At 38.5% G+C, this 24,421-nt stretch overlaps 1 protein-coding gene across 1 annotated transcript in view; it reads right to left on the bottom strand.

Annotated features, from left to right (window-relative positions):
• Positions 1-24,421, bottom strand: part of LCOR (ligand dependent nuclear receptor corepressor) — a 63,442-nt gene that overhangs the window by 25,369 nt on the left and 13,652 nt on the right. Inside the window, exons 2-3 of the mRNA XM_030031554.2 lie at positions 5,888-5,953; positions 5,386-5,465 (exon numbers count right to left, since the gene is read on the bottom strand). Of these exons, the coding sequence (XP_029887414.1) occupies positions 5,386-5,465; positions 5,888-5,953 (146 nt within the window). The remainder of the gene's footprint in view (positions 1-5,385; positions 5,466-5,887; positions 5,954-24,421) is intronic.

The raw sequence follows: 24,421 nt of genomic DNA, 5'->3' as shown, positions 1-24,421 counted from the left end.
ATTCTATGACTTAATGCTTTAAATGATAGTGGTAGCTTCTCTTTGGAATTATTCAGACACTTACCACAGTTTACTACTTATTGTTTATGTTCCTCCATAGTGAAAGGACACCAGATTCAGAGGCTGTTATTATGATTAATCATAATCAAGTAATAGCTTTTGGGCATTACCTTTTATATGTTTGTGTAAAGCAATTACTTACAAGCTTTTAAAAATATCCAAATCCTATCAGAGTAACTTTGAATTTTAAAATTACTCCTTCACATGCTGCACCCTACCACACTTCTTCACAACTGAAAGAATTGTTAGAAATCCTTACACTGAAGCCCAGGTACCTTATGGTACTTGGAAGACTGGACTCAACCTTCTGCCGTCAACAGCATGAGACGCCACAATATGCTCCTAAAAGTCATCTTCTCTCTTGCTATTTTTGTAGCTTAAATATATCTATAAAATAGTTAATGTACTTAAGAGTATTATCCTTCTTGTTCTGCTCTCACCAACTAATGAGATTAGTCGTGTCGCCCCCTCCCTTTTTTTTTTTTTAAATATGTACAAATTGCTTTATGTAGCTTTAGACAACAGTGTTTTCTTTTCCAAATGAATATACTCAACTGAATTCTCTTTAAGGATTCTTTCTCCAGTTCCCCCTCTTATTACTGGTGCTTTCTTCTGACCTTATCTATCTGCATCTTTTTTAAAAAAATAAATCTTAAATTAGGCTTGAGCTCCAACTATGAGCAAGTGACAGCAGAGACTACCTCATTTGATACAGACATTCTACATGGAGCCACAGATTTCTTCTGTAATATCTCTGTCAGTTTATTTAACAAGCTACACTGAAAAATTAAGAACCGTAATTAAAAAAAGTCAAGTACACTTAGAGTTCAATTTGTCTGAATTGATGGGTCTTGTCTGTACCACTTTTTAGAAGGAAAGCTTCATAAAAAAAGACCAAAAAAAAAACCCCCAAACCAAAACCCAACCACCTTGCAAACTATACTATCTTAAAACTTTCCTATGAAGGATAAAGCCCACAAGGAATTGAGAATTACCATATTTGCAGATTATCCAAATGAAAATTCACCAGGTTTGGTCCCATAGAACCCAATCTACGTCCTCTCACTATGAGTGGGCAGCTAGAGCTGCCAACTTTGTCTTTTTTGTCTTTCATGCCCATCAATATACCCAGGCATTTCTGCACACAGGCACCCGTGTTAATAACCTGATAGCAGATCCTTAGGTAACTAGTTATTCTCTCTGATCACACCATAGTGAAACAATTGTGTATTCTACATTATATGATGGAAGAAAAAAATTCCAATTTCTAAAAGCTTTACATTATTGCACATAACCCTTTGGATTTGGGGAAAAATATGTCTGGGAAGATTTTAGCTCCCTACTTTGTCTCTATTTTATTATCCCTTTCCAATGAAAACACTTAAGTCTATTTCTCTATCAAAAACGGTCTTGTATTTGACTACCATAAAATCCATGCATTTGCTCAGTATTTGCAAGTAGAACTAGTGCTACAAATAAATTAATCTTTTCAGAATATTTCAGCAGATGGTTCTCCATCCTTTGAAGAATGCATGTAATTGAATCTGATTGCTTGTAAAAGCAAGAACCAACATCACTGAAATGGGTGGGAGAGCAAGCGTAATTTTTTCTCCCTTAAACAGCTCTGCCAATAAACTAATCTTGGCTTCTGTGCTGGTTTTGGCTGGGACAGAGTTAATTTTCTTCATAGTAGCTGGTATGGGGCTATGTGTTGGATTTGTGCTGGAAATAGTGTTGATAATTCAGGGATGTTTCAGTTATTGCTGAGCAGTGCTTACACAGAGTCAAGGCCTTTTCTGCTTCTCACACTACCCCACCAGCGAGTAGGCTGGGGGTGCACAAGAAGCTGGGAGTGGACACAGCCGGGAGAGCTGACCCCAACTGACATTCCATACCATACGATGTCATGCACAGCATATAAAGCTGGGGAAGAAGAAGGAAGGGAGGACAGTCAGAGTGACAGCATTTGTCTTCCCAAGCAACTGTTATGCATTATGGAGCCCTGCTTTCCTGGAGATGGCTGAACACCTGCCTGCCAATGGGAAGTAGTGTATGAATTCCTTATTTTGCTTTGCTTGCATGCATGGATTTTGCTTTACCTATTAAACTGTCTTTATCTCAACCCACAAGTTTTCTCACTTTTACTCTCCTGATTCTCTCCCTGACCCCACCAGGGGGGAAGTTAGTGCGCAGCTGTGTGGTGCTTAGTTGCCGGCTGGGGTTAAACCACAACAGCTTCCAATTCTCATCCTGTAGTCCAGAACTCAGTTCTCCTTGAGGACAACTACTGGTGTCCTAAGTTACAGGTAATTCTTAAGGGCAAATGAAATCCAGAAAAAAAAACCCTGAAGATTTTATTTGGTTTTGAACTTGTCAGACCAGGTGCCTACATGTCACTCAAAGATGAAAATCAAGTACACCAATTAATTATTCTGCTAATCCAAAAGGAGGTATAGGTAGAGATGTACTCATTGGAAAAAAAGGCCAGCCACACAGTGTTGTAATATGTGGCTTGTGGCTATCTTGCTCCCAGCTACAACATCAATTACACACCTTTTAATTCTGTAACTCACCAGTATACAAGCACAAACCCAAATCATCCCATCCTGCCCAGTTCTTTCCCTAAAAAGGTAAGAAGATGCACATCAGCAATAAAATAAACAGAATAGAGGATGTGGCACAGAAAGTAAAACTGCTACCACATTATGTACAGGAACAGACATGTTTTTGCAGTTACAGAAGATTGAGCCTGCAACTCCATAAAAGGAAGAGTTAAAGATATTACAGATGCTGAATGGAAGAGATTTCAAACAAACTAGGTACCACTTCTAATTTAGTTCAGTCCATCAGCTGGAGACTGACCATCATTTGGCTAAATACCAAATGAAATTACAAACTTTTCTGTAACAATTAAGTCTCCGATGTTTTATTTCAAAATTATGATATTGTTAAATCCATACTATTTGAAGACCCCCCATAGAAGAGTCATACTTAACTCTGTATTGCAAGCTAATTACATCAGCAACAGCCAGCAGCGCAGCAATTTGGCATACTCACAGAGGAAAGGAAGCACTCCCACCCTGCCATCTCTCTCAGCTGACATACAAGAACTCACTAGGTCTAAAAGCAGCCATATTCTTCCTTAAAAAAACAACCCTCTCGCCAAAAAACCAACCCAGCAGAACTAATACAGAGGCTGAGGGACGGGGGCGGGGTGGGGGGGGAAATCCTATGTACTCCAAAGAAGCCCTGTGCCAAGCATGAGGAGAATCACCAGGATTAACAGAGAAGTCACATGTCTGATTTGAATGGAGTGGTTCACCTTCCTTCCCCACTCCCCCCTCTCCCAGTCAGTGATCCCTGGCCACCCAGCAAACAACCATGTGTACAAAGCTCTCTTTGCTGTCCCTGTTTATCAATTGGCTGTAAGAAAAATGGTTTAAACAGGTATTTTTGGCTACTGAAATGTAAAGTGACAGAAATTGCTTGGGTTTTAGTTATAAAAATTATTCTCTCCAAGCCCATAGTGGCTGACTGACACTACCACTGCCTCTCTTAACTCACATTTCTATCCAGCCTGCTCAGAACTTAAAACCTCCTTCCCCTTCACCTAGCACCCTTGCCTAGCGATGCTGCACACGCGTGCTGCATTCTGCGTCAGTCTGTACACAATCCTAAAATCTCCTTAGACCCCTGATGCCAAAACACCACAGAGCAAACCAGATGTGACCATATCCGCATCTTTTCTTTTGCCCATTTAAAAGCCACCACACAGTACAATGGGAAACCACGTGAGGAACCTTAACATAAATGATAACTAACACTAGCATAAGGAACACATTGCCAGTTTTTCAGTGATACTCACAATCATGGGCTACACTTTACTATGTGAAACTAGAAAGAAAAGCCTAGCAAAGTACATGAAAATATAAATAGTGATATCTCAGCTTCTGTCTAAAGGTTGTGTAGAAGCTTGAAAAGGACAAGACGACCATGCCTAATCAGCACACTGTAGGGTGGACATTCGTGTTCTTAGTTTTTGTCTTCACCTAACAATCACTGATTTTCAGGAGCTTTATTTTAGTTACTGTGGACCTGTGAGGACGATTGAGATGTAAACAGTCTTTTTGAAGATCTACCTGTACACTACGTGATTCTCCCATACTACGACCAGTCTCTGACCGCAGCACAAAATTAATTTCTGAATCAATTCAGTGGCTTAACTAGAACTGTGCTAAACACTGGATCTTGTCTTTTTATGATACGACATAAGTCAAACAAGACAGAACTTCTTACAGCACAAGCATACATACAGCTTACCTGCTGTCAGTCTCAGTGAAAGAATTACACCTTTTATCTGTTCTAAATGCAAGTGTTCCTAACCCTCCTCCCCATGCCTTAACAAAAACTGCAATACAAAACCAAGCATAAACAGGCAACATGGCAAGTATTAGTGTCAACAAGGTAATTCCTTTATAAACAAGCCATGCAGCCATAAATGTTAGCTGCTGCAGAGGAAAGGGTGCTTTTGTTTCATTCTTAAGTTGATAGAGATCCACTCTGCATGTTATTTTACATTGTGCAGGAAGAAGTAGTAGTTAAGAGCTCAGCAAATGAAGTTTTGCCAAGACAGATGAGCCTTCCTTCCTATGCTATAGAACAATCATTATTTCAACACATGGTCTGAGCAACAATCACATATAGCACGATAGCATTTGTTTCATATACGCTATAATCTCGTTAAGAAAACAAACTGCAAGTTTATTATGTGGGCAAAGCTGACTTGTCCACATTTAGGCTCTGACTTGGTTATAAACAAGCACAGTACAAAATCTACCATACACATGAGCCTTTTAATAAAAGGGATATGGCCCATAGGGAAAGAGATTCCAAGATACAGAGCAAGACTCTAGGTTGTTAAAATGGACCACATTTCCATACTGAAGATAAGCCCAGCCTCTGACTGTAGTAAACATGCACAAGCCACAGTTTGGCTCCCTTGGGAAAGGTTTCATGATCCCAACAAGATCTCTTACAAAGAACTCAAAAAACCCAAACCAAACAAAAAACACCAAACAGAAAGAGCCACTACACAGAAAAGAAAAAAAAAAAAAATCTGCATCACATACTAGAAAGAAAAAGTTGGAGAGAAGAGGCAAGTCTGTTCAATTAACTTGCATTATTTTAATTCAGAAAGTCTTTTTCTGAAGGAGGGGAAAGGGGTAGGAGGTTGCAGATTTTCTATGTTCAGTTAACTAGAAGCAGCAAACTCCCTCCCTTTGTCCCTCCCCTACAACTACTAGCTTCACACATCTGCATTGTTACCTTCACTTTTTCTCTTCTCAGGCAGCAGAAAAGACAATTTTCATCAAAAGACCAATCAGAAACACCTTCAGGCTCACAGTCTGTAAATCAGAGGAATAGCAAATTACTTCATATTCATAAACCGCGACACAACTGGAGCCAAAAGAGAAATGCCGAATTAAATACCTGTTTCACAACATTCTTGCCTGCATTCTGAGGATGCAGGCTTCATTTCGGCCATTTTTCTAAATCCCCAGATTACCAAACTGTATACATTTTATCTATGCACAACAAATCTGTTTTTCCGAGCACTGCCAAATACACTCCCAGCTACATAAAGATGAACGCACACTCATTAGTAATTTTAGCCAATATGAAACTAACTGTGAGCACTGCCTGGGGGAGGGGGAAGAAAAAAAAAAAGCACAAATCACCACGGTAACACACATTTTCTAGAGGCAGAGCTGGGGCTGCTTCTGTCATTAGAAATGCAGAACAAGATACAAACATAGAGATTGAATACCTTTAAACAAACTGAGATCTTTTAATAATCCAGGTCCAAACAGGCCTTCTAGAATACTTTCAAACCCTAAAAGCAAATAAAAGAATTGTTAGCTTTCTAGATTAAGTACGTCACTACAAGAATATTCACAATAGCAGTTCTATATTTATCTGTTCCAAGAAGAGAGCTCAATGTGTTTTCTCTAAGTATTACAAGATGCATGGGTCAATTGTGATGACTGAACTACTGACAAATCATAGCACAATCTAGAGACCACCAACTCCTGTACTTTTGTAAATAGCTAGGTTAAAAACAAAGAACATTACGACATTGAAATAAACCATTTTGAAAATAAAATAAGTTGTAGGTTCTACAGTGTGATCAGGTAATTTCTATACAAAAAAATTTCTCTTGCTTACGCCTCCGAACTGAAATAAGGTATTTTTTCCCAATTAAAAAAAAAAAAAACATTCTTCCATCTGAGTGGCACTCAGTTGCTTTTCTGAATTTCAGCAAATGTTAGAATCAGTGTTTCCCGAAGAGTTACAGGTTTGAGGAGAGAAAAGTCGAAGGAAAGGGATTCAGCAGTGTCATGCAACTAAGGAACCAAATTCCAATCACAGATCCGCATCTAAGATACACAGTCCAATTTACTTCAATGCCATGATTTATGCCTCACTTAAAATAAATCTAACCAATTTTAGTTTATTCCAAAAGAGGAAAAACCTTTACCGAAATTACTGCCATTATTTGGAAATGTTAAATCAATATTACACTAAAGTCCTGCTGGCAGTAAAATCTACAGAGCTATTAACTACCCAATACTGTGAGAAGACAGGTTAGCAGAGTGAATATGAAAAGTACAAAGACTACTTTAAGGGGGACAAACAAATTCCACCTGCTTATAAAAATGTATTCCCAATATGACCATAAAACTCAAGACTACAACTTACTGTATTTTTTTCCCCCCATTAATACTTCTGCTTTGTAGGTTTAATAAGTTTGCATATAGCTAGGGGCAACGTCTACTTGCCTCAATCTTTGAGAGGCAGAAGAAGAAATGACAATAAGAAATGTTAAGACAGGAAAATATGGTTTTCAATTTACAGAAACTTGCATGGGTGAATTGGGGACAGATAAACTACCTGAAATAGCCCTTTTAAGAAAAAAATCAAAATCTAAATGATCACGTTATGAAGGAAATCTATTACTACATTGCAAAAGAGCGATAATTCTAAAATAACTCTGACTACATACAGATCTAGTATCAAAGTTATCTTTTGGACAGCAGTCTTCAAAAGGAAAGGACAAGTACTGTTACATCCCTCTGGGTGTCAGCAAGAGTGCCAGTGCACTAACATCTTCAGATGCCAGATGCAGGACCCTACAAAATTTGCAGCCTGCAACATGACTTAAATGGCCAAAGCATTGCCAGGGCACACCACCATCCCTGATCTAATGCCTATCAGAGGCTGATACTAAAATTCTGATCTCAGAAAGCACTGAGTGGAGAACAAAAATAAAAAAACAAAACCAAAAACAAAAGGTGAAAGAGTGACAGTGAAATAACAGTCAAGAGTAAAGAGAAATAGGGGAGAGATCAGAAAACAAGGTGGAAGAGGAGAAACTGCAAAAACATCCCATTGAACAGCACCTTATCAGGCAGAGAAGTAGCACTGCCTCCAAAAAAAGCCAATTCAGGGTTCAGGAAGTGGCAGGAACAGTGGGAAAGGGCCAACCAACCTGACCTAGAAGAAAAATAGGAAAATCAGGGTATTGACCCGTAGGTTTATAACGTTGACTCTTTTATGGGTAGTGACCTCTCAGAATTTGTATCTCAAATGAAACCTTAAGGAAAACAGCTAACCAACCTCATTCTTTATCTTTTTGTTTTAAAAAAATTGTATTTTTTATAGATATAAATAAAAATCAGAAGAGCTCAGAAATTTTACTCAAACTCACCACTCTTAAAATAGTAACTGCCAATGACTCATGCCCCACAGTTTGCTATGCATGCAATTGCACACTGAAGTCCCTGCCAAGTTTTACAGCTTGGATATTGTACGATCATAGTTTGCTAGCCCACTGTTCTCAGTGATGCTAATGCCACTTGGTTTTTATTAATATTAAATATTGGATTTAGCAGTTGCATAGCAACAGCAGAACATCTTATGTGCAATGCTTGACATTAAAAAAGGCAAGTAAGGGAAGTATGAATGTATTCAAAAATTATACTAAAGACTGGCAAAACTGCCACGAAGATGAGACCTATTCCCCCCCAAATGCAAAGTGCAACGCAGTAAAGACAGTATAAGCCCTGCGATGTAGTATTCAGTCATTCAGGGCTCCAAAAGAGCAACTGTGTACAGTTAATCATGCATAATACATTGAAAACAAAATCTTGAAAAAGGAGCTGCCTACTTTTTATAGTATTTTTTCTCTCCATTGTCACTGCTCTTAGAAGCTTGAAAAGAACATTTCTTTTCCCACCGATTGTCCTTTTCCATTTGGCAGATGATATTTTCCTGCATTTCAAATGGAACAGAAATTAACATGGCTGCCTCTGCTAAATTCCAGTTTCTATATTTTCATCATCCATATTTCACTATCTGACAGTTCACAGCAGCTGAAGAGCAGGGCCAGTGGAAAAGTTGCAGGAATAACAGAAGAGAAAAAAGGATGAAGATCCCAATATTTCAGAGCTTTCTCTTAGGTACGTTCCTCACAATAAAAGCAGCCATACATTTAACCCTTATAATGTTACTGGTGACCTATACAAGGGAAAACATCCTTACGGTGTTAGTGTAAGAATTTAGAAAAAAAGTTTTTAATTTTTTAAAAAATACAACATTTATAAAGTGTAAAACATTTTCTCTATCTCAGAAGGCTCTCCAGTGAGTGAAGAATTAGCAAAAAAAAAAAAAAATCCCAGAAAGAACAAAGAAAACTCTTAGTACTGAAGCAAGGGTGGACTAACTTTTTAAATGCAGAGGTTGTTACACACTTGTTACTATTTCACAATTGTTAGCTCTAAAAGTAAAGCAATATTTAAGAAACATTATTCTCTATAATGTCCTCTGACAAAAATCAGCATAAAAATGGCACATCCATATTCTAAGAGTAACAAGTACAGAAATTAAAACTAAAACAAAAGGAAAAAAAGAAAGAGTTAACTATGCAGTTTTCAGCATGGTCAAATTTCACCGGTTTTGTCTCTGCAGCTAAACAGTTTTATTTTCATCTTTTCTGGCATTTTCATCCTCCCTTCTGTAACCAAATATTTTAAGTCATAAATTTAAACTGTAATTATAGTTTGTTGGTTAACAGTTTAAGACAACAGTTTAACTTCAAGCTTTACCAAAAAGAAAAAAAAAAAAATCCAGTTAGATCCTCATATCATCTTTTGCCTTAAAACTGAGAGCACTTGTAATGATTAAGTAGCTACCAGGCTCCTTGAGATAACACTATTACAGAAGTTGATAATCCAAGAGAGGACTTTACTGGCTGATCTCTAGTGTTGTGGATTAGTCAGACACATTCTCCCCCTTAAAAAACAGGAATGCAAGATCTTCCGAAGAAGATAGGGATGCACTTCTGGACTGCCATTGACACAGAGCCTAGCATTTCAAACAATGCTTTTTACCCTGCAACAGCACAGCTCAAACATACCCTTTAATACTCACTACATAATTCAGCTTTACACACATACCTAGTCAAAGCAGTAAAGCTTGTACCACTAACTAGAAGTCAAATAAATTTGAGGGTAGTAAAGAAAAGAAAAGCTACAATCCATCTTTACTATTACATAAATTGTTAAAGAACTCCAAAAAAAAAAAAAAAAAAAAAAAAAAAAAAAATCAACATAGCAAGGGCCCCGAAGGGGGAAAATAAAAAAAAAAAACCAACATACATAGTTATCAACTCTTCAACCCTAATCTGTGAATAACAATTTAATCTGTGAATATCAATTTGTGAACTAGATGTCAATAGGCTAAGTAAGTACGAGCCACGGCAGTAGTTATGTAGACACCGTAGACCAATTGCAATAGAAAAAAGACAACTGATTCACCAGCATTTATTTATAGTAAACAATCAGCCTAATAGATAGCAATTTGCACTTTAAAAGGACAACTTCAAAAAGCTGGAAATTGAGTCAAATCAATTAAGACAATAGTTGTCTACATCTTTTGTTTAAATTTCTTAACTATTTACAAACTTTTTACTAGAAACCCTCAAAACAATATAATAGGAAAAAATCTGACCCGTTAATTTAAAAAAAAAAAAAAAAAAATCAAAAAACCAGCAAAACCCAAAAAAACCCCAAACCACAATGTGTGAAAGCATGAAGAGGAGAGAATAGGTTGGAAGAAGGGCAGGGGGATTCAGAGCAGAGAGCGTAAATCAAAAATCAGAAATGTTACAAAGGTCAGAGCAGAGACACACACACAGCTTTAAAGTAAGCAAAGATAAAAATCAAAAAGAAGGCACATATGCATATCCCCTAAAAAAAAATTCTATAAGAATATGGTAGTATATTAACAAACACTCAATAGAATGGCATACGATCATTCAACAAAATCTATAAAAGTGATGTTATTTAACATTTGTAAGTTAACAGTCTTAAAATCCTATGGAGGCGATTTTTTTTCTGTGGGAGTTACTCAAAGAATGTTTGCAGCAGTGTTTAATTCCAGAAAGTCTTGGAATAGTGAGAAAGTTCCAATGGGCTGGGGAAAAAAAAAAAAAAATCATCCCTTTCAAATGTCAAAACATTAAACAGATTAGTACTAGGGTCTCAACCTGGGAAAGGTTTTCAAAACCAAGGAACGGCTCAGAGGACTACTGAGGAATTAACAGCAAAAATGGTGTCAATCAACATGGGCTTACACAAATTATCTTATTTAACTTTTATGAAACTAAAAATTTGATTAACAACAGTAACAAGCTTGATATAATATTTTTAGATTTATGTAACATTTTTGGGCTAGCAGAACACATTTTGACCAAAACCAGCCAGAAAAAAAAAAAAAAAAAGAAAAATATTTTAAAAAGAAAAACCAAACCAAAACAAACAAAAATCAGCCAAATACATACAAAACAGATTAAAAATCGATTAAGTGACAGCTCTTGAAATGTTGGTGTCAACGGGAAACCACTGCTAGTGAGGTCCATCAGGTATTGGTTCTTGGCCCTATGCCATTTAACATTTTAGTCAGTGACTTGGAAGAAAGCAGTCACTAAATTTGCAGGAGATACAAAGACAGGAAGAACAGTAAATAACAAAAGGCCCAGGTCACAGAGGCTGCTTACCAAAGCAAATGCAATTAAACACTACTTCGAAAGGGGGGTGGAGGGGAATGGAGAAAGCCACAAAACACACATCCAGGAACAGGAAAAACAGCTTTTCAAAGACATACCCAGATCCAGCAGCTGAAATTGGAAGCTGATCAAACTCAGCCAGACATAAGACACTCTTAATTTTACAAGGGTCCAATTGAAAACACAAGATATGCACTCCAGGACCAGACGGACGCTTTCCCTACTCTAGGATTCTAGAGGTGTTATTTAGGTAAGCGTGGGCTGGCCACTAAGATCTATTCCCCTTGTACTCTCCCCCAGCACTTACATTCATCATGTTAGGAGTCTCATTAACTAGTAGGAAGCAAGAGCCACCACCACCACATCAGGTTTTTATTGGATTTCTCATGCCTAGATTTTCTGGTCAAGATTGGATATATTTATCCACAGCTATGGGATTTGAAGCAGGAATTAATTCAGAAAAATCCTACAGTCTATGTGTAACACGGGAATTCTGTCTCTTTCAGGACAAAAATCTATTAAACTTGAATGTTTCACTCACAGGCATCTTAATAGAAAAGCAAGACCAAGTAACAAGGGAGGAGAAAAAAGTCACAGGACAGTTATTAATATACACCAAGTCTCAGGACATGCATATGATTTTAAGTTGTGAATATTCTTTTATTCATGCAACAAAATAAAAGAAACTCCCATCCACCTATGATGAGAGATCTCGTTATCTGAATGGAGCCCTATTCAGATAACAAGTACTCCAACTACAAGTTAAACCAACTTTGTCTTAGCTTCTGGGAGAACAAAGAAAAAGCTGTGCATCTTCAGCAATTTTTCAAAGTTCATGCTTCCACATTCTTGTTAATGAAGCTGCACCGCCCAGGGACTTACTGCAGACTTCTCTGCTCCAGAGACAACAGATGCTTTAGTAAATCCAAGGACTTTCCAGGGACCTTAAATATCAATAACCCGGTTCTGTAAGAGCAATACAGACACATGCATACAGAAGAAAAGAACTACGGATGTTAAGATAGGTACTGTTTAAAAGAACAGGTATGACCAAGTCATATAGAGCAATACATAGCTCTTCTATACCTTTTTTCACCAGAACACCTTATGTTCCCAGGACAAAATATGTAGTATGACCTGCTGAGGTCCCTAAACAGGCCCTTGGTGCTCAAGAGAAAAAAACCCATCCTTTGGCCTTAGACTAATGCTCTACTCACTGTAGAACAGCATCTCCTGTAGAGAAGTTTCATTTGAAGCAATCAAGAAGCCAACAAGGTGCATGTTCTGTCAAACAGTCATTTCACTGTTACAGTAACTTACCACAGCAATAAGCTGAAAAATCAAAGAAGGGACAAAACCCCTACTACGGCAGCAGACAAGCACTGTTGACAGAAGTGCTTCTGACCATCCATCCTGCAAGACTTCATTAAAATTCCAATACTGGTCTGTAATTTTAATAAAGAAGAAGCAGCTGCAGCAGGCCATCCTCACTCTTCTCTCCAAGCATCCCTCTCAACCAAGCAATTCCTTTTCCTCTGAGAATCAAGTCTAAGCACATTTTCTCTGATGCAATATCAAACTCACAGCAAGGCATTTAAAAGTTAATGAGCTAAGTATAACAGAAAACCAGCTACATATCTGGACTACAGCGCTGCAACGCACTTGCCTTCACAACAGAAGAGAGCCCTGCAAAATCCCCTAAAAGACAGTAGGTCTCTTCCCTCTACAGGGGAGAACAGAGGGGCAAAGAAAGCAAGTTATCAGGTTGTTTTGCAGTGCAAGAAATGGAAACAGGTCTCCCCATCCTATGTTAGCACTCTAACTGGCAGATTATCTCACTAATTACAACTGAAAAGTCACCCCCCAAAAAAGAGAAGTGACAAGTCATAAAGCTTGTTGCTAGAGTACAGAGTATAGCAAGGCAAAAGGCATAATATGGACCATCTGCTGCCCCCCTGCCACAAGGAATATTTTTGTGTGTGTGACCTGATATCAAGAAGAGAATTACACGAAGGCATGCAACCTTCTTATCTCTAATCAAAAGACTCAGCAGCAGAATTCAAGAAAAGCCAAGGACTCTCTGCAATAGCTGTCTCAACATCACCTCAAGACACAGCAATTGCTCTGGCAGACCGAGCAGTAATCTTCATGTGGATTTGTGGGGGTGGAAAGATTTGTAGATACTGATTTGTAGATACTGCACTGCATCACTAATCTGGCTAGTTGTTCAAGTCAGGGGTTGTGGGCTTCTGTTTTACATTTTAACTCAAGATCAGGAGGTTTACTGTACAACTACCTGGTTTTCTTCACAGCCAGTTGCCACCAATGCAGAACCTGACTGGACTCTTCTCATGTAAATACTTGCATTTTATTACTTTAGAAAATAAACCAGAAAATACAGATATCACAAAATGGAAAAGAATGACAGCAGAAGAGTTTCAGTAACTACCAACTTTGTGTATCCTTAAAAAGGTAGTTTTTACTTAATGGTAAAATAAGATCTAAATTAAAAACAAACAAACAAAAAACCCACACCAACCAAAAAACCCCAAAACCCCAAACAAACAAACAAACTTTAACACTAAAAGTTGAAGTGGTATTTGTTTTTCAGTATCTCAATTCAAAGATGGTGCTCTTATTTGTTCAACCTCCAGGTCTGGAGTTCCAGCAGGCAGCCAGGTACAACTTTCACTGAGAAGAAACTATACCAAGTTTATAAACAGATCAAAAGAGCCAAATAGCCAAAGAATGAGAGTGCTCAATAGCACAAAACATCATGGACCAAAAATTTTTATATAGAGACCCAAACGTTTCTCAAACTTGAGGCAATTTTTTCCATATCCAACAGTGTTGCATTATTTATTGCAGCAAAACCTTGAAACTTTTTTCCTGTGCGAGACAACCTGTTAATGCTTCACTGCCAAGCAAAGTTAAGATGATATTCATTAACTACCAGTGTTTATCCCCATACCCCATGCTCCCCTGGCACAAGCATAAGAGTAGCTTTGCAGTAGACAGAATTGATCTGCCTGGAAAATGCCTCCCACAGAAGAGATAGGATTTCCAGCAGCATCAATTCACTGTTCCACTTTATTTCATGGCCACAGTAAAGCTCATAGCACTGATCAGCCAGAGTCAGATGTGCTGCCAGGTCAACTTGCCACAAATAGGTATAGCAGAGTCCCAAGCCAGTTTAAACCCTCCTTCTCCCCCAAAAGTTGTATATGTGGAAGCACAGGATTCCAGTGATTTCCACCCCAGCCTCAAGAGATATGTATTGGCATGATGCAGAAGCGTGTCAGAGGTGCGGGTTAAACTGGCTGAGATATTAGCTATATTTCATACTCCACAACAGTCCTATTTGAAGAGGGTTGCCTGCCTCTAGCAACTCAGTCCTGCCCCACATCATTCTGTCTGCAACACAGAGCCACCTACTGAAACCAGACTAGTTGAAACAATTCTGCTAAAAAACAGCCCAGAAAGGGTAGACACAAGCTGCTGAATCCATTTAAACAAGGACTGCCAGCAGAAAAATCATCTACCAAACCACAGCTGTGATCTAAGCACACCCTTGGAGCATGACTCAGTTTCACCTCCTTGATCACAGGAAGTCAGTTACATCATCATTCATTACCGAATTAACTCAATACATTACTCTCTTCTTTTTGGATCTCAAGTTATAAATACCCCTTTCACCATCTTTACAGAGATTTTCAATTCTATGCAGAAGTCTGCAAAGGGGAATGAAAATGTGATTCTACTTAGGAAACTAAATATAGTTATATCACCCAACATTGAAAATCTGATGATCTTCAACAAATAGCAGAGACCTGTAAAAGTTTATTGAATGTTTCTTAGTTGAGAGGTGAATATACTGGGCTTACCTGTAAGGTAAAAACTGCCAAGAGCCTTTTTATTCTGTTATTTGCAATTGTAAAAGTCTTGTCTGATGTTAAATAAACCTCCATCGTAAGTCATTACATAATTGCCCCAATGAAGAGTATGCCTTCTGACTCCAGCTAGCTAACAGCATCCTGAAAAATCCTACAATATGCAAAGACATACCACTTTATTAAGTCAAGTCATTATTTCACTAAAATACCAGTGAGTATATCTAAATTCTGATTAAGAAGCTAACAGAAGAAAAGAAGAATCTAGATCATGGTAAGAAAGCTGAATCATGACTACAGTGAATATGAAGCACACCATGTTTTGAGAAGGCTTCCCAGAAACTCTGGAATAGTATCCCTAGCTTTTTCAGATTGACTGTTCAGTTTTGTCTCAACAGAAAGGATTAGCTAGGTGAAATCAGTGGGTGATACAGGCAGCTACACAAAAATGAAAGGGTAACTGAAAGCTGGGCAGGGGGCAAAAGTTATCCACCTTAAACAAAAACCCCTAAAACAAACAGATCAGCACACAAAGAGAAGTATCTTAACACTGAAAGACATGAGCATAGAATTCATACTAGCTACAGAGCAGATTAGTGACTAACTGTCATCACTGAAGTCACATTTGAAAGTATACCTCAAGCGAGGCATTCATCAGTCTACAACACAAGGTGCAAACGAAAAGGGGGCACAGCAAAGCCTAACAGCCCTCTCCAGCTTTATGGTCGTTTGCACAATAGTATCAAGAGCACAATGGTACAAAGTAAGCACGTGACAACTCTTGCATACAGCACGGAAGATATAGCTGTATTACTATTGTTGCTCTTCTGCCAACAGAGCTAAATACTAGCAGAAATATTCTTACCTATCCTTCATTCACACCTCAGGTTATGCCTATGGACTAAAGAAGCTGCAAGCCCTGATACTCCTCTGGAAACAGAGAAGCATAAGCACAGCCACTGACAACATTGTAACAAAAGATTACAGCAGCAAAACAATTTGATGCTGAAATAAGTTGTGGGAACTGAAATTGCCAGATGTGACGGAGCATCAGCAATAGTATAGACTAGGAGCAGTGAACCTTCTTTAAAAAAACTACACACAGATGCAAGAAACTTGCAGTAAACAGCTATAAGATAGCCTGACCTTTGAAGTTTAATGGAAATTTTCCCAAAGAGCAAATGACTGATAAATCTCTCTCTTACTTCTGAAGTCATGTAATGTTTGCCATCTTTTCAGGTAGCAACTCTTTGAATCTTACTAACCTTTTAGCTTCAGATACACATCATCAATTCCATAACCTATGGCTGCAGATGTGCTTCCCAGGAGAAGCACTCAGTTTCTTTAGGGTATTTTGTGTCCAACTACAACTGGGGTTACACTGAACTTTTCTTTTTCCTCCTTGACAGCAACACAGGACAGAAGAAAGGCTGCTTAACATCAGGCATGTCTATTCACACTATTCCCTTTTCACTGGCAATACAAACAACTGTGCAGGTGCATTCAAAGACAATGAAAAAAATAATCATTTTTGCTTGCCTTATTTCTAGACAGGAACAATTTCCTGGCCTACTCCAGTTACATCAGCAGGAACAAGTGGCAGGACAGCAACAGCTCACTCAGACAGCAACACTGGTGACATCCAAGACCTGTTTGACTTTCTTGTTTGTTCTTTCAGATTGCCTTCCCATTATTCAGATTTGAGAGAGACATCTGAAGTAGATACTGGATCAGAGCTAGTCAGACAAAAAACCATTGGGATTTGGTTGAAGCAAAAGTAACATGATAGAGAATACATCTTTTATGATGGCCATTCAGGATTTCAGAGTTGTGCCCAAGTATCTTTTCTGGGTAGCTACAGTGAATTCAGTGTCTATGGGTATAGTAAACAGTTTACATAGCACTGAACTGAGTTATATACAGAGTAACTTCAGCTGCTATCATCATCTTTAAGTCTTCCTCAAGCCAAGCAGTTCTGTGCAGCTTTTTGACACTGCCCAGTCTTCTCCATCTCATTTACTCCAGACCTTCTAGAATGCCTGAAGCACAGCATATTATTGCCCGTTCGTAATCAAGGAAGTCAAACATTTAATCCACTGTACTTTGGTTGAGGCCACCCTATTCTCTCACAACTTTTGTTTTCAGTCTAGTTGAAGTTCTTTGCTTGCAAGCAGCGTGTGTGATCTGAACTTGAGAGAAGACAGCAGTCCTACACTTTCTGCACACTAAGTTTCTCAATGTCATTAAATTACAGCAGAATCTCAGAATATGCTCACAATTAATCAAATTATGGGTTTCCAGTCAAGAACATCACACTGTTACAAAGACAAACATGTGGAGATCAGCATTCTAGAGCAGCCAGCCTTGCTCCAATTTCACCTCAATAAAAAGGTCTTAGCAGACCTGTTACTGCCCCAGGTCTATTCAAAGAATGAAGTCCCTGTTTAGGATGCCCAGTAGATCTAAAAACAATTCCTTGGTGCTGAGTGAAAAAACTCTGGGAGAACACTTGGCCTTCTAAGAAACTGCCTACCACAGGACCTTTGTTCAAAATCTGAGTTAAATTTTCCAGGTAATCTACACACAGTTTCTCAAGCTTGGCATTCTACACTATGTTGTATTGCTAAATTCATTGGAGACTGAAACATCTGTAACAACCTCTACATGAAGAAACAACAGAAACACTTCACAGTTTTGAGTGCTGCTTTGCTAGAAAATCTTCAGATTTCAAGATGAGGGTCACTGTCCACTTATGTCCAAAGCAGCTCTTTTTCTAACTTCTGAACAGTCCTTTCAGAGAAAAATCTCTGAAATGGATTTCCTAATCCATGGCTAGGAACTGCCAACAGTACAGCCATATAAACAGTGAAGGAATTTGATACAAACTGTGCTACTGCAGGCTACATGCTAATCATCTGATCCTATGGGATTAAAAGTCTAGGGTAGCACTAACAGATATTCAAAGTTACAGGTTTATGTCTATGACACTTTGTAAATATCTTTCCTTAAGGTCATTTTTTCCTTACAGAATTCTTCATACATAAGTTTCTCTAAAAGAAAGAGTATCATGCACATATAATGAACAAAGTATGCCATAAAGAGTGAACAATAAATTGCTGAAGGCAGTGTGTGCAGGAAGCATTAATAACAATTTCATGTAAGTGCCTTGTCCCCCGCTACTGTCAATTTTATACCTTAAATCCTCTGCAGGTTATTTCAGATATAGCTGACTTTTTTAAAAAAAGTGTTCTTTGACACCAGAAACATTTCCAGGCTCAAGGAATATTAGACTTCTAGAACACATTGTGCTTCAGCAGATTTGATAAAACAAACAATAGTACTCGATGGGTCTAAAATTCCCTTGAAAAGCTTGTAAGCAACCATAACAAACTTGCTTTTCTGTAAAACCACAGGAATAACACCAGAAGGGGTCAGTGAAGGAATCAGTCACTGCAACAAAATGCAGCGGGATACTAGAACAAGTGTTACAAAACACTGCACTTTCCTAACACTAGCTCTTCTGAGAACATCTGTTGAAGTAGCTAAGCCAAAGAAGAACTGCAGTCTTACCTAAATTTATTACCCAAGTACAGAGCTGGACAGTACAAATGAAAATCCAAGCAGAGAAACTATAAACAATTGCTTTAAAATGTTAGCCAAGAAGATCAGCAACAGTTTTAACAAAAGAAATTCAAACCACGTGAAGAGAAGGCTCCTTTCGTTTACAAGGGAAAAAGAACGGAAGCGCACTGGAAAACTAAGGCTGCAGAGGAACCTGCAAAATCCACAGCTACACAATGAACATTGCATTCAGCATCAAATTCACTTCAGTAATTTAAATAGTTGCTTATAGTAGTATTTCAATAAGTAATTCAATTAAATATAGTAGTAGTTGAATACATGAGACACTCCAAGAGGTGGCAGAGTCAAAAATACATTTTTTAAAATAGCACATTAGTTTAATGCTGACTTATCTTTGAACTGCTAATTACTGCCAGACAATTGCTTACATAACAGAAAACATGCAATATCTCATTTTACAATAACTACACAATCACAAAACACATTTTAAAGGAAGCTGCATTATCAAATCTGCAAAAATAGTTTAGCATAGGGTTTCTCTCTTCCAGACAACTGGTTCCTTACAAGTACCAGAATAATGTGACCTGCAATGCAGGGATTCAAAAAACTTCAGTGTGCAATTTTATTTTTTTGTTAACACTTATTTGATGCAAGTATTTCTATAGGTATTTGACTATTTCAAGTATTTAAAAATCTCTCCTAGGACCTGTATTCATGCATTCAGAAGTCTGAAGTGGTCTTTCATAAATATCTTGAACACAGTCTAAAGATTTTATATGTTCTTGGATTAACCTACAGTTAATCTTATTAGACAAAGAGCTAAGATTTTCAAGAATGAGTGCTAAAGCTATAACACTAAATAAGCTTGGTTCATTTAAAAATCAACCCTGAAATTCTTCCTACTCCTGCACCCGTTTTAAAGTCACCAATGAGCACTAGTCAGACTGCAGAAAAACTGTTTCTACTAGCAGGCTTCTGAATATGCATAATGCCAATAAAGCTAATTACATTTCAAAAAAATAATAATCTACGTGCAATTACGATACTGGCAACATTTTAATGCAAAAAATTGTTTAAATATACTAACATCCTAGTCTTGGGATATCCAGTCAAGCTACGCAAAGAGATGTGTTTGTCCCTTGCATACTCCCAAATGTGGAAGTAGGATCAGAAACTGGATCTGGAAGAAAGGGTAAACAGCATGTTAGTTAAATTCACAGAGGATACTATGTTCGGAGATGTTGTAAACATTAGTGAAGACAAATACTTAATGACCTAGAGAGAAAATAAAATTAGTTTGGAAACAAAAATGTCTCATGAAAAATAACTTCAAACACTCAATGTAGAGGAAACACGAGGATAGGGGAAGAAAAAGTAAAACGAAAGAAACCTAGAAGCAGCAACAGTGGACAGTCAGCTGAATATTTGCATTGAAAAACAGTTTGGAGTTGCAGAGGCATCAAACAGAGCAGGGAAATTAAAGTTCTTTCTACAGTCTTTGAGCCAGTAACAATAGCCATCTCCTTGCACAATTGCCAGGGACTGAAAAATTCCCTTTCACTCCCAGCAAGTGGAAAGCTCTTCTCAATGGCAAATCAAGTTCTGCAGGAGGTAGGGTTTAATTTTTTTTTAAGCAAAGTTAACATACGGTTAGCATAAGCCTACGCAGCAGGTTCTTCCAGTACTTCTGCTGCTCGTGGCTTTGTGCAGAACAGGAGGAACCTAACAAAATGAATCCATTTTTACAGGTGCAACTCAACCTCACATTGTTCAGATTTGTTCATGTGGTCCTTGAGAAAGGAAACCAAAACAGCTAGTGCAACAACTAAAAAACAAAAAAAAACCAAAAAAACAACAACAACAAAAAACCCCAAAACACACACAACAAAACCCACCAGAACCTTCACCCTTTACTTTTGCCTTAACGTTACTTTCCCAAGAATGACATCCACTCATCTATCGTGGTAGATGTCTGCCCTATCCAGCTTTAAGGGCAAAGACAACAGGAGCAAAGAACCGATTCCACCTTTAGAAAGGCTACAAGAGGATCCCCACTCGCAGCAGCCACATAAATACAAACGCAGAAGTTTAAGTAACCAGCATACATCTTCAAGAATTGTCAAGCCTTTGTTCTTCAGAAATACTACCAGGCACAAACTACAAACCATTTATTCTGCTTCATTCCCAAATTAACAGAATAGGCTGATTTTGCAGGATTTGTTACTCTCAGTAACAAGGCTTCTGTGAGGCAACTATGTAGATGCTTTATACTCAGGGCAGTCCACAGATCAAAAAGGAAATTAAAAAAAAAAAAAAAAAAGAAAAGAGAAAAAAAACTTTTAACAGAAGCCATCTTTCTGCCTATCATGTTGCTGAATCTTAGGACAAGCTCCAGCATGGAGGCTTGTACTTCAGTTTATGCATATCATCATCACATGAAAACAGGAGAACGAAGGTTCTCCCTCCTCTTGACAACTGCTAAGCTACATGATTTCTTAAATAAGTCATCCTATGAACATCTACAGCTTCTGCTTGTGGCATGATAGCAAGAACAAAGAAACTGTTCCTACCAGTCTGCCTCATCTTTGATAGAGGCTGGTTAGTCCTACATATTTCAATTGAGATTCATATAACAGATTATCAGGCATCCCTCAAACCAAAGGCACATGAAACACAGCTTTTAAGGGTATTGTAGTACCATTTTAAAGCAGTTCAAACTATAGGGACAGTACAGAACCAAGAACCCCATCATCTCATTGAAGAACTCAATGAACTTTAGGAACATGTGAGGCTTTGGACACGACAAAAATTAACTTTTGCTTTTGGCACCAGAGGACATAGGCAAAGTACCTATGTAATCTTTTGCCCCTTTTGAAGGCTCAATGCTAGCATGAGGCAAAACTCATGGAGGCAAAATCCAGTCAAGGCTATAGATTTAAAGCACAGTCTCATGAGCATATCTTTCAGCAGTAACAGCAGGTTTTGCAGCCCTTCCCTTCCTTCTCTGTTCCATCACTCATACCTACCCCTGCACTCCATGAGTTTCAGTTACACTGGTACAAGTTCATGAGACTGCATAAGGGACAAGACAAGTGATTTTGCTCCCCCATGCCTCCTCCCTTTTTTTTTTTTTTTTTAAATAAGTAACTTCTGCAAGTTCACCTTGCATAAGAATGGCTGTTCAGGGTTAAGACAAAGGTTTAACTAGCCCAGAATCCCAATTCCAATAAGGGCAAAGTGTAAGTGACCACACAAGGGGTTGCCTTAATGCCATCATGAAAAGCATGCTCAGCAAACCCCAGAGTACATGGCCTCAAGTTGAGGCAAGGGAGATTTAGGTTGGGTATTAGAAAAAATTTTTTTTACTGAGAGGGTTGTCAAACATTGGAATGGGCTGCCCAGGGAAGTGGTTGAGTCACCATCCCTGGAGATATTAAAAAAGCGAGTGGACAGGGTACTTCAGGACTTGGTTTAGTGGGATTGGTTAATGGTTGGACTCAATGATCTTGAAGGTCTTTTCCAACCTAAATGATTCTATGATTCTACATCTGCTTAGGAACTAGAAGTGTAGCTACTGCTTAAGAGACTGGTCAAGAACAGAGTATGCACTTACTCTGATTTGTTAGATGTGTAACTGCCTTGGACTCCTTGTAAGTGAAAAACATGGGAGATGTGTATTACACTGAAGATGTTGGAGAATCAAGGCCTATTAGAACAGAAAGGAGCTAGAGTCAACAATACCATGTGCTGCATAGGTTTTTGCACAGTGTGCTGCTGAGAACAGACAAGACATACAGAAGCAGACCAGATTCGTGCTCCTGCAGGGGAGACCACCACATGGATCACAAAGCTCCAATGGAAGGCAAAGGGACCTACTGCTGAATGAGCAAACGGATGTGTTCTGGGAATGGTTCTTATTCCAGTTCTCTCTCCCGCACACTGTGCTGGTCTGACATAGCCCTGTTATGCTCCTTGGCCAACCATCAGAGTTGCTGGCTGACAAATCTCAGCAGATGAATTCAGCAAAAGTGCCGAACTGCCCTTAGCTCTACATGATTTTTTTCCCTGGTGACTCCTGTTTGGAAGCAAGGCCTATATCAACTTTCAACCTTGTCTAAAGGCAAAAGCCCTAAACCAGTAGCCATGATGAATATGCACCCTGACTCAATGACCACATAGAAAGTCCAGTCCAAACCTGCTCAACTCATACATCTTGTGATCAACCCATGGATCCTCTGTGGTCAGGATTATTTCTCAGTGAAAAGGGAAGATACTGAACTAAAACAAGAATGCTTCACAGTGGTCTGGTGTGATGAGGGGTCGACTACCCTCAGGAGGTTCCCATGGCTAGAAATCTACTGCCTCTGCCATTTGGGAAAGTATTGCCCCTGAACAAGCTGATTCAGCACTGGTCCATCTGTCCAATTGAGATCATAAACCTAAAGGTGTATGGTAACCTCACAGGGATTGCTGTCATTTCCTTAAAGCCCAAATATGCAGATCACCCAAGCTGGTAAACAGAAACCCTTCCTTTAGGCTAACATTCAAAAGCATGCCAACTCTAATCCAAAAGGAGAAGAATTAAGATTACCATTATGCTGTAGGAACCAGAAACAAGAAATACCTATGAGAACCACTAGTAAGGGATATAAAGATATATTGAGCTGTTTTGATCTCTGGAAAGCATCTTTTGCTGACAGCAACTAACACTGATCCTAATGTCGCCATTACAGCATCAGTTTCTCTGTAATTTTCTGTTAATTTTATGAAGAACACACACATTGGATAAAAGATTTTCATCTTCTCACTGGAGACATACTGCAACTTGAGGCACATTCACTAGCAAAGCAGCATCAAGAGCAGAATGAGGCTTGCCTGACTCGTGCTTTAAAAGATGAAAAAAAATTTAACAGTAGTAGAATGCGTGTGCATGTAAAATGCATGATGCCAAAATATACTGTGTAAATTGTTAATTACAAGAAGCAGAGTGAGAAGACTCAAAATTCCACAACTTGCTTATCCCAAGTTGCTAGAAGACAGATTACTGCAAACTGAAGGTTACTTGGAAGTCCAACATGGAAGTCCACTCTGCAGCATGTCTTCAATGTCTTGAAGTTATGTTTACTGATTACCTGGCACTTTAATCCATGATAAATCCACCTCTCCACTGAAAGGGCTGATCCCACTCATCCTCCCCACCCCTCAGATGCTCACTCATCTTGCATTTGCATAGTAACATGACAAGATGGCTCAGGGATCAGTTCCCTGATCAATCCACCATGCATCTACACAAAGTGAGGGCACTAGCACAAAGGAGGTGGTATAATCACCCCTCTCTGCAGCATTTTAAATCTACACTAGATTAAAAACTACTATGTAACCATGAATCATATTTTTACAAGAAAATTCACTTCCACTGCTATGCATCCCTTGGATGAGTACTCTCTTCTCCTGTGGTAGAACCAAGGCCTTTCCTGGAAGATCTTCTATATTGGCTGGCATTAAACAACTGTACTCTCCCATACTGCTCATTTAGGTTAAATGACATAAAATTGTGATTTCTCAGAAATTACCATCAGGGTTACTGCCCAAACCTGTATCAACTGTAAATGCAAAGCAAACTCACACAGTTTGACAAGGTCTGTAGATTGACTTGCAGTTTCTTCAAAGTCAGGGTGAAATACTTTATTACAATTGCTCTAGCATAACCTCTCCTTTATTTAAAAGGGAAAAAAAGTCTATCGAATGTTTCCTGTAGCATCTT

Source organism: Aquila chrysaetos, chromosome 11 (assembly GCF_900496995.4).
Source record: "Aquila chrysaetos chrysaetos chromosome 11, bAquChr1.4, whole genome shotgun sequence".
NCBI classification, from domain to species: domain Eukaryota; kingdom Metazoa; phylum Chordata; class Aves; order Accipitriformes; family Accipitridae; genus Aquila; species Aquila chrysaetos.
This window is presented reverse-complemented; position numbering and strand designations above follow the sequence as displayed.